Source organism: Vicia villosa, linkage group LG2, assembly GCF_029867415.1.
Source record: "Vicia villosa cultivar HV-30 ecotype Madison, WI linkage group LG2, Vvil1.0, whole genome shotgun sequence".
Lineage (NCBI taxonomy): Eukaryota > Viridiplantae > Streptophyta > Magnoliopsida > Fabales > Fabaceae > Vicia > Vicia villosa.
Genome location: NC_081181.1, coordinates 23,711,021 through 23,722,500, shown reverse-complemented (window position 1 = coordinate 23,722,500; position 11,480 = coordinate 23,711,021). Strand labels below are relative to the sequence as shown.

Genomic DNA, 11,480 nt, shown 5'->3' with positions numbered 1-11,480 from the left:
ATTGTTTCATTCTTCGCCAAGTTTTGACTGACCCCTTCATTTGCCTCTGCTTTTGAACAACAAATTTATCCCACCAGACAAATGCAGTACTTTTAAGCCTGATCGCAACCATTTTGACTTGCTTGTTCTCAGCGACGCCCATAACATCGAAGAACCTGTCGACGTCGATCTGTCAATCAGGAAACTCCTCCACTCCCGTTCCGCAGTACAATGGAATATCAGCCTTCACTCGATAGTCATAGTTGTTCTGTAGATTCCCATGATCAACCTCTTCCTCGTAAGGTTCTTCTTCATCAGAACTCGAATCTTCGACAGGGTTTCCACCCCGTAGAACCTTAATCGGTTCCTCTCTCCTGTCTCTTCGTTGATTCCCATTGTTGTTGGCGTTGTTTGCCTGATTTGCTAAATTCACCATCTGTTCAGTCAAAGCAGTTAGAGCCGCGGTAAAAGCCGTGGTAATTCCCTCAAGATCTGTTTGGTCACCGGTTGATCCGCCATAGTTGTCAAACTACAAAAAGAATAGGAGAAAACCTGCTATGATACCAACTGACGCAGTCAGAAACCCTCAAGGAATAACAAGCGCTAAACGTAGAACGAAAACTGGGTTGCAAGTGCAAAATTTGTAGATAAGCTCCGGAGTCTACCAGGAATAAAGAAAACTTTGGATTCTATTATAATGAAAGATAAAAAATTATCCTTATGCCCATGCCAAAAAAAACAAAGAAACCCTGTTGGGCCTTTAATCCAAAACAGAATTAAATAAAACCAATAAAATAGAAATTGCTTAAATATTAAAACTAAAATTGCTTAAATATTAAAATACTTTCCGACGCGCGATTTCCTCTTCGATACGCGCAATCCTCCTACATCAATGTCGATAAAGATTCGGTTCATACCTTAGCAGGAACTGCGTTTGTATAGAACTGCCGGCCTCTAAACATAAATGCTCTAAGTTTTTCAATGAGATATATATTTCGAAATAATGGTTTGGAAAAATGAAATCCAACCATGTAACCGTGAAGGAATATATGTTTTACAACGCTGAGAGGTAAGATTCTCAATCCAATTATGCTTCAGCTTTGTATTTGATTTGAATAAGTAGTTTGGATTGGTAAAATAACATGTTTACATCGTTGTTTTCAGTCTATCAACCCTTAAAATATTTGAAGTCTAAAAACCAACACAGAATATCAACAATTATTTACTTAAATCCAGACTTTATATTCAATAAACTAGGATCCTCTGTCACTAGAGCTATGTATAATGTAATTTACAGAGTTTATAAATATCTCAACGAGTACAAAACAAGAACAAATGCTAGAATTCAAAGACCAACTGGCTAATCAGTAGTCACTGATATTTGATGCATAAATCTCAACACCCTTTTCATCAAAGTGTTTGTTGATGGCGCTGTGGCTTCATCCAAGTGTTTGGCAGTGATGGATGTGCATAACTTTGTGCTACTCCTACTCCATGATGAAAATCAATCCCCTCGTGATTCTCTGCCTCACTCTTGCCACTTTCAATTTTCTGCAGCACCTCCAATACTTCACTCATAGAGGGTCTCAATTCCTTCTCATCTTGCAAACACTGAAAGGCCAATTCCGCAACACAACTTATCACATTTTTTAAATTCTCGTCTGTCTGAAAACCAAGAGAAGGATCAATCAGCTCAGAAAATTCCCTTTTCTGAATCTTCCTTATTGCTAGATTTGCCAACTTAATGTCATCTCTATCTCTTGAGAAATCAACTGCAGGCAAAGATGATATTAGCTCAACAAGAACTACGCCAAAGCTATATACATCACTCTTGCTTGTTAACTGGTAACATAACCGGTATTCTGGATCAACATAGCCCGGTGTTCCTCTCGGCGCTGTAGAGACATGAGTGACATCATTAGGATACAGTCTCGAAAGACCAAAATCAGCAACCTTAACACAAAAGCTGTTGTCAAGTAGAATGTTGCTGGTTTTCACGTCTCGGTGAATGACATCAGAAGCATGGAGATAAGTTAATGCCCCGGCGGTTTCTATGGCTATTTTCATTCTCACAGCCCAGGGTAAAGATGAGCTTTGGTTTTCTTTTTTGTCGTGGAGATGGCTATTGACGGTGCCGTTAGGGATATATTCATACACTAACAGTAACTCACGACTGTGGCGTGAAGTGCAGCCATAAAGGGATACAAGATTTCTGTGGCGCATGCGTGTGAGGATCTGAATTTCGTTTGTGAATGATTCTACTGGTCTGTAGCTGCGCTCGAATAGGCGCTTCACTGCAACTTCACGTCCATCTCCAAGCTTTCCTGGTTAGTCAATAATCAAAATTGATGTTATTCGACAAGAATGACCAAATCATACGAAAAACTAATATCGGCTTATCATTATTAAATCAAAGCCGGTATAATCCTTCAAGTATAAAAGGGTGCAAGAACTAATAACGAGTCTCTCACCGTAGTAAACAGTTCCAAAGCCTCCTTCTCCAAGCTCTCTAGCTTGATTAAAATTGTCTGTTGCCTTTTGGAGCTCCTCATAGGAGAAGACCGGAATCCCAAAGTAGACAGCTCCACTTTCGATTGTTGTATTTCTTGAAAGGCCGCGATAATTTGCTCTTGATTGGTTTTTGAGACCCGATGATTTGATTCTCCGATAGTATAGAAGCCAAATTATAAGAGTCAAGGCAATTGCAATCACAGTTGCCAATCCAATGGATAAACCTGTGTCAGATACAGAAAGCTAGATCAATCTATGGACTTTGTAACGTCCATCTATTAGTAAAGTAGAAATTTCGTACCTATCACCGCAGCTTTCATATGCCGTTGCTTTCTATCTACATAGCAGAAATCAGAGAAAACAGATGAGTGTACATTATTTTGGAACATAAAAAATCAAATAATCTTGTACAAGTAAAGGATGAACAATAGAATATGTATTTACCACTGCTAGGAACACATTCGAAACTTAAATTTTCCTGATCTGGTAGACATAAGCCTCCTGCAGTAAAACAGCCTTTACAAAACTCTAAATCTACTTTAATTTCGAGTGTCGAACTTAAATATGCACAATCGGTAAGGGGAAAGAGTGAAACATGAAAACATGGTAATGGAAAATTAAGGGAAATTGGATGATCAGATTTAGAAGTAAAGTAGATATCATAATCTGAACAGCTTTTATTTTTGAACATGTTTTCATGGCGATCGTCATAGTCGTCATGTTTGCATGCATAGAATGTATTTATAGTGTTAAAGCTGAATTTAGAGGAACTTGGTCCATAGATGATAGGTCCATCAATGATAGGTCCATAGATGATAGCTGAACTTTCCTTATAATTGATGCTATCAATTATATAACTATGGCCCCTGATTTGAATTTTTTTCTGTGAAGTGCTATTGTTGTCACAACCACTTATGTAAAAGCCACATTCGCTTTTGTTAACAGTGGTGAAGGGAAAGACGATTTTTTCAAGATTTCCACACCCAGTGTATTCTCCTGTTGCACATTCTGCTTGGTATTTCCATTCAGATGCAGCAGAGAGAAGAAACAGAAAATGAGAGAGTAGTAAAAGGAAACTGAACACAAAATAGGTAGCCATTGAAAAATGTTAAGATTAATTAAGAAACCAAATATGAATATGGTTATATAAATTACAATTCTGTAGAAATTATGTGCTGTTTGGGTGTGTCCACTACGGCAGTTGAATTGACTTGGAGCATTGACTAAAGAAGACTTGAGAAAATGTGTATTGCGTGACTTTCTACTAATTTTCCATTTCATGTTTAAGTCGGGTGGAATTCTGTTCACACAATTTTAATCCAATGGCTGAGAGAATATGGATGAAATTCTTTTTAAGTGGAAGAAAAAAACACAAATTCTGAAATAATTACAACTCTAATATGCAACATAAACTAAAATTAAAAATACTAACAAAATGAAGACAGCCCTTAGGCTTTGTTTGGATTGATGGAATCGGATGGAGCGGAGCGGAATGGAATGAAATAAAATGATATTCCGTTGTTTGGATAATTTAAAAACGGATGGAGCGGAGCGGAAAGGAGTGGTATGGATTCCATTCCATTCCATCACTTACCACCATATTCCTTCCCCTCCAATTTGGGCGGAATGAATAATTTGTCTTATTCCGTTCTAAAATTTCCAAACAATGGAATGGTACATTCGTTCCGCTCCGTTCCACTCTGCTCCATCCCACTCCGCTCCATTCCATTCCGCTCCGTTCATTTCGTGATATCCAAACATACCCTTAGTGTTTTTGTTTTCATATACCGCAGCTTCTGAAATAAATAAACAAAAATGAGATTTCTAACTAGACATTAACACAAACATGTGAGGTGCGTGAGAAATGAAACTGTATAAACAATGACAGAGTCTATGAAGTGGGAATAAAGGAATTTGAATATAAATACACCATTGTTGGGGTAGTTATTTGTGCTTCCAAACTTTCGGTTCTGTTTTGATATTTTTAAACGAATATTACATACTAGAATGAAATTAAGGCGAATCAAGCGGAATGAGAAGAAATAAAATAGAGATTTTAATCTCTTGTTTGAATATTTTATGATAGAGCACAATAAATTTCTCTTTTCAATCAAATCGGAGAAAAAATAATGATAAAAGATAAAATGGACTGAAATGGGGAACACTTCATTTATGCTCCATCTAATTTATATAACTTGTTTTAGTTTGTGCTAGGTAGGCAAGGCAACAAAACTCGTACTCACGAGTACTCACCTGAACCCACACCGAAGTTAACGGAGAAAATCCGCTTTGATTGAGTTTGAGTTTTTCTTCATTACAAAATATGGGGACGGATCGAGTATTGGGGACACTAGTATCCACCCCGAACCCGTCCCTGAATCCGTCTCGTTTATTTCATTAAGTATATTATTATTTATTTTTGATAATTTAGAATATTAAATAAGTGGCCAATGTTTTGATATTCACACTCAAGAAGGGTTTTTGTGTCAACATTTTTTCCCATGCTCTCTCCCTCCATAACAGTTCCACTTCATCAAATGTCAATCCTTTGGTTTCCAGAACAAAGAAAACCACAAACAAAAATGCAGCCACAGCTATTATAGCAAGAAGCAAGAAAGTAGGACCACAATCAAATTTGAAACCCAATTCACAGTCGCTGACATGCCTCCACACATTCCTCGGTACTCTTGTGGATATTTTTCAGAGTTTACTGTCCACGACATCGGTCCCATCCCCGGCGAGAAGAAAGCCATATATAAGTCCAAACCAAAAACTGCAAGCCATCCATAGAAATCATTTTGATTTGTTGTAGTATTGGCAGAAGATTGGTTAAAAAATGAGACCGATAAGATTATCAGCGATGCGATTATTCCTCCTAAGCTATATAAGGCCAATTTTTTCCGGCCTGCATGATCAATAAGGTAAATGCCAATAACAGTTCTAGCAGCATTCAAGTCGGCAACTATGAGAGAGAGTTGAAGAGCCAACTCATTGGAGTGAAAGCCAACCATTTGAACAATTGTTGGACTATAGTACATCACTGTGTTTATACCTATAAATTGCTGAAAAGCCTGTACAACATATATGTTAGATGCTATAAGAAACCAAATCATTTCCTTTCAAATTTTTTTTTTTGCAACTAATTAATACGCAATATATATCACTCTTCAAACATTCATTGAAGCATATCTATAGAAGAAGGTTTATGCTTAACCCTAACTAGCAAGAGACATTTGATATGGATCCTTCCAATACAATAACAGTTATATTTTGCATCAATAGTATCTCTAAATTAACTTTTACCTGTAGTCCTGCAAGGAATGCAAGTCTGATCTCTTTTGATTTAAATACATGCCGGAATCTAACATTATCTCTTTTTCGGCGGTCTTGCTCAGACTGAGCTGTAACCAAGGCAACTTCATCCTCTAATCGATCAAAGCCATATATCTTACCAAGCACAATAACGACGCCATTTTGCCTACTCTGCACATCAAAGAAAATAATTATAGAAAATAATTATATTAAAGCATTGAATTTTTTAAGGTAAAAATATCAAAACTCTATTACATTTATGTAGAGCCATCTGGGAGATTCAGGCAACAAGAGCATGAGAAAAAACTGAACTACTGCTGGCACACCCGAAACTCCCAGCATCCATCTCCATGTCCCGGGGACATGTGCAAAACCAATATTTACTACATAAGAAACAAACACTCCACCAGTTATCATAAGCACATTTGTGGCAACTAATGCTCCCCTTATTTCTGATGGTGATAATTCTGCAATACAAACAGGAGCAGTAACTGAAGCAACACCAACATCAACACCAAAACCAACGAAAACACTTCCAATTATGAGAACATAAGGATCTGGTGCAGCAGCCATGACAATTGCTCCAAGAACGAAGAAAATATCTGTAATGATGGTTGCCTTTTTTCTTCTGAAACTATCGTTAATCCAACCGCCTATTCCTGCTCCGAGAATTGCACCAGCCACTGCCATGCTGACAATAGTTTCCTGAAGAAAATGACTTCGTTCGACGGTGGGAAAATCATCTTTAATATAGAGAAAAGCTCCTGATATAATACCTAATTGATAGTGGTGTTGAAAGTTTAGTTTCAGCATATTCAATTCAATTCATGATTTATAGATTGATACAAAAGAGAGAAAAAAACGTTTGTAGTTTGTACCAGTTTTGTAGCCGAAAAGCAATCCACCAATGCTAGCTACATAAGTGAGTCCTAAAATGTAAGGATTCTTGAACATAGAAATTTTTCTTTCAGGGTGTATGTCCAAATAGCTAGAGCTTCCTGGAATTGTCGGTATAGTCATGGCAAGTAACTAACAACTCATTGCTAATCACTAGTAAAGGCCTCGTGTATTCGCACGGGTCACATAAAGTCGATGAATATTAAATAAATATTATATAGTTATAATTAAAAAATGTATATTAATTTATACGAATTAACAGAAAAAAATTTCAATGTTAATTGTCATACAAATATTAATTTAATTTATTAAGTTGTAGAAGTTGTCAGGATATATATAGATTTGTTAATTTCTATTAAATCAAATATATGGTAGAAAAACAGGTTTGTCCCGTCGGACATGTCTGTAATTTTTTTAATTGTTTATAATTTTAATTTTATAATTTCTATTAACAAATATTATAAAATAAAATATATTATATACCAAAAAAACATATTGGTTTAATAATTTGATTAGATTTAATAAATTAAATAATATTATGTTTATTAAATTTGTGCAGTAATTTAGAAGTTATATGCTATAGCAATTCAGAAGTTATTAAACATATGATCTCTAATATCTGTTCAATTTAAGTAAATATTTTGTCGGCCCGTCAGAAAAATAAGTTCGGCCCATCGAGCATGACTATAATTTTTAAATTCTTCTGTATTATAAATTTATGGATTATGTTGATATTATATGATTTTATCATCTAATATAAAATAAATTTAAACATAGTTAAGTTGTATAAATAACAATGGTTGAAAAATTAAAAGAATTTTTTTTGAAAAATTGAATGTGATAAGTAAATTATAAAAAATAAAATAAAATCGAATTTGGTAAGTAAATTAATTAATTTTTACGTGAGAAAATTTTAATCTCAATTTTAAACTGAAATCTCATCCTTCCGTTTTTACGTGAGAAAAATCTAATCCCAATTTTAAATTTTTATGCCCCTAATTGTAATTTAATTTCCTAATAATTTATAACTATTAAATACTTATAATCAAAAAATATTCTTCATGTCCTATTAAAAAAATGTTACATTCAAATCTTTTATTTTCATGAACTTAAAGAGAAGAGAGATATTGAATTGTGTGTTTCTATTTATTTATTTATTTTGGGAACGAAGAGATCGTGTTATATAGTAATTTAGAAGTCATTAAACATATGACCTCTAATATCTAATCAATTTAAGTAAATATTTTGTCGGCCCGTCAAAAAATATGTACGAATTATTACCATAAATATCTTCCATTTATCTTAATAAAAATATTTGGATCATAAAAAAAATTCATAAATTTTTTTCCGAACTATTACCATAAATATTTTTGTAAGAAATGTATAAAATAGACCTCTAATTTAATATATAATAAAATAAATTGAATGGAAAGAATATATTGATTAATGAAATAAATAAGATACGACACAAAAAGATTTCATTCTACTTAATAGAATATAAATAATTTCATTCTACAAAAATATCACTAATTTATTAAGTAAAAATGGATGTGAATTGGAAGAAATTAAGCCCATGTCTTGAATTTGATATTCATACCTCCTATGGTTTTAGGTTGTTTATTTATAAATAAGTTGGATTTAATAAAGTTAGGCAAAAGTTTTAACTTTATACTTTCAAATAAAAGAAAAATAAATGTATTATTGGAAACCTGAAAAAACTTTATTAAGTGTTGAATACAAAATCTTATTAAGTGTTGAATACAAAATCTTTTGAGTTAACATGAGGATTTGGAATTTGGAATATATGTTGATTATTTAATGGTTATTTGCATTGAGATGTTTTGGAAACGTGTAGATAGAAGTAAACAGTATGAGCATATGAGCCTACTCAATAGGTCTGCATCATAATAATAGTAGTTGGAAGTTAAAAAATAATAACTAAGGCAAAATACCCATTTTGGTCCCTTAAATATACCCTCTGGTTCACTTTGGTCCCTTAATTTTTTTTCGTACCATTTTGATCCTTTAATTTTCAAATAGATGCAAACAAGTCCATTCCGTCAATTGGCCTCAAACGTCCGTTTATTTTATCTACGTGGCAAGTGAGTAGAGCTAACAAGGTTTCACCATCTTCTTTATATTCACCAAAAATCCACACAGAGTAAAACTTTCCACCATTGACAACATAAACCCTTACACTTCTATTATAGCACTCAATAAATTTTAATCAAAATTTAATCTTTTACACTCGATGATAGAAACCCTTCTTTATATTCACCCAAAATCTACACACAATAAAACTTTCCACCATTGACAACATAAACCTTTCACTTCCATTGTAGCACTCAGTAAATTATAATCAAAATTTAATCTTTTACCCTCTCTGTTAGAAATCCTTTTTTAGCTTATGAATCTCACAAAAAAAATTGGAATATATTTGATTCTGTAGTGAAATTGCAACTCATTCAATTGGAAAGATCAAGCAGCAACAAAAAAAACAGAAGATGGAAGAAATTAATTTACGTTGTCCACCGCCGCAAAAGGGCCAGCCGCACAAAGCTCTTTCCAACACCGTCTCCCATACACCGACGACACGCCAGAAATCCACCACCAAAGAAGACCTCCGCGTGAACAACCACACAACAGATCCGTCCGACCATGCTTCTACGATTGACATCGTTTATGCGTTCTCTATCCACGCCTCTGCTCCCTAAAACTCCCTCCGACCACGCCTGTGTTCACAAAATCTGTTTCCCTTTGAAATTTTCTCTCGACGTGCTTCTGTGATTTTATGTTAAAAACAGTTTAAACGTTTTTCTTTTATTGTTGTTCTGAAAAAAAAACATGAAAGATGGAAGTTTGACAAAAGAGAGTGAGGAGGAAGATACAATTAAGATGAGAGAGAGAAGAATATACAATTAGGTGTTTCATTTTCATCTGCCATCCTTTGTTTTGTTTGCCACATGGGCTCAACTTATCCACCTCATCAAGTAAACTGGCACCTGGAAGTTGTTTTAGGACTTTGACTAACGGTTCACTAACGGAAGGACTAACGTGGTTATGTTTTGAAAATTAAAGGACCAAAATGGCACGAAAAAAAATTAAGGGACCAAAGTGAACTAGAGGGTATATTTAAGGGACCAAAATGAGTATTTTGCCAATAATTAATGATATGCTCCCAAAAGGTTTTTTTGCAAGTATTGAAAAGTGGACATTTGTTATTCTTCCTTGACTTAGGCATCCGAGGCAAAAAAAAACTAATTTATTTAGGGTTTTGTTTTCTCTCTCTCTGAAACCTCTCTCTTAATAAATTTTTTTTAATAAGCAATATATTGATGGGGAGTAAAAGGGTTACTCCACCCCGAAACACAAGGAAAGCTCCTAAGCCTCAAAACATGATAGCGTTAGGATATTCCAATGATAAAAATTACAAAAGTAAACCTTCTTATAAAAAGAATTAAGCCACCTCCAAGAATTGAAGACAATATCCGATATGCACTCGGTAAAGCTAAAAGCCTCATTCTTGAAAATCCTCGCATTACGTTTGAGCCATAAACTCCACACCGTCGAGAGCCAAACCACCGCTCCGATAGTCCTCTTCGTAATGTTCTTGATCTTGCCACAATTGTGGAAGAAACAAACAAAATCCTCCAAAGACATTATAGAACCAAGATCCACCCAACCAAACACTTTCCTCCAAATTCCTAAAGAAACCAGACAATTCACGAATAAGTGATTTTGAGTCTCCTCCTCCGTTTGGAAAAACACACAAGCTGACTCAACGCCTCCTACTAGGATACCCCTTCTCACCAATTGGTTCTTCGTTGCCAATTTCCCAAGAATAAACGGCCACGCAAAAAATAGAATTTTGGAAGGCGATTTTATCTTCCACAAATGGGCCAGCGCTGCTACAATATCTTGGCATAATGGAGGACCGGACAGCTTCTCTTTGAAGTGATCATAGCAAGAGCGAACCGTGAAAACCCCGCCGTCACACAAATTCCACGCGAAACTATCCTGGCCGCTGTCACTGATTTGCAGCCCCTGCATAATAGAATGCAGTTCGGCTAGCTCCACAAAGTGCTGCTGCTGCACTACTCCTTCACTGCCTGCAGCCACCAAATTATCTACTCTCCAATCCCATCTTCCTTCACGCACTGAACCAGCCTTACAAACAGCCTCCAAATGATTTAAAGCAAAACGGTACAGCTCCGGAAAAGCCTCCATTAGAGTTTCCGGACCTAACCAACAAGCATACCAAAGAGGGATTTCTTCTCCATTCCCAACCGAACAATCAATTGCTCCCGCAAAATGCTTGTTTTGAAGATACTCATAATTATCCGATAAAATTAAATCTCTCCACCATATAGAATCCTTACTACCCAACACCGAAATGTCCCCCACTAGAACCTTAAATCTAGTGTTGCCGTATCTAGCATTAATAATGTCCCTCCAAATCGCTTCCTTTTCCACAAGCGTACGCCACTTCCACTTACTAACCAAAGCGGCATTCATAATTTCGACATTTTTTACTCCAAGGCCACCCTCCTCACGGGATTTACACACCGTATCCCAAGGAATCCAACTAATAGACCTTTTGAGATCCGTACCGTTCCAAAGAAATCTACTTTGGATAGACCTAATCTCATTTAAGACCTTTTTAGGGGCCTTAAAAAAGGATAGAGAGTAAAGAGGAATCGCATTGAGAATGGTATTAATCAATACTACTCTACCCGCCATGTTTAAGAATCTCCCTTTCCAAACGACCAACCTACTATTCA

The 11,480-nt window shown here is 35.4% G+C and overlaps 1 protein-coding gene and 1 pseudogene across 1 annotated transcript; both read right to left on the bottom strand.

Moving 5' to 3' along the window:
- Positions 1 to 1,131: 1,131 nt before the first annotated feature.
- LOC131646017 (LEAF RUST 10 DISEASE-RESISTANCE LOCUS RECEPTOR-LIKE PROTEIN KINASE-like 1.1) lies at positions 1,132 to 3,825 on the bottom strand. The gene is made up of 4 exons (XM_058916192.1): positions 2,935 to 3,825; positions 2,792 to 2,827; positions 2,451 to 2,714; positions 1,132 to 2,303 (listed from the first exon to the last, which is right to left on the bottom strand). The coding sequence occupies exons 1-4, from the start codon at positions 3,587 to 3,589 to the stop codon at positions 1,390 to 1,392; spliced, it is 1,869 nt and encodes a 622-aa protein (XP_058772175.1). The 5' UTR covers positions 3,590 to 3,825; the 3' UTR covers positions 1,132 to 1,389.
- Positions 3,826 to 4,809: 984 nt separating this feature from the next.
- LOC131646016 (inositol transporter 1-like) lies at positions 4,810 to 6,748 on the bottom strand (annotated as a pseudogene).
- Positions 6,749 to 11,480: the final 4,732 nt, after the last annotated feature.

What these genes read in the sequence shown, in the direction of transcription:
- LOC131646017 (XM_058916192.1), bottom strand. Translation starts at nt 3,589, where the DNA reads ATGGCTACCTATTTTGTGTTCAGTTTCCTTTTACTACTCTCTCATTTT. An exon ending in TATGAAAGCTGCGGTGATAG is followed by an intron (nt 2,715 to 2,791) that starts GTACGAAATTTC and finishes TATCTGACACAG; the next exon opens with GTTTATCCATTGGATTGGCA. An exon ending in CTTTGGAACTGTTTACTACG is followed by an intron (nt 2,304 to 2,450) that starts GTGAGAGACTCG and finishes TTGACTAACCAG; the next exon opens with GAAAGCTTGGAGATGGACGT.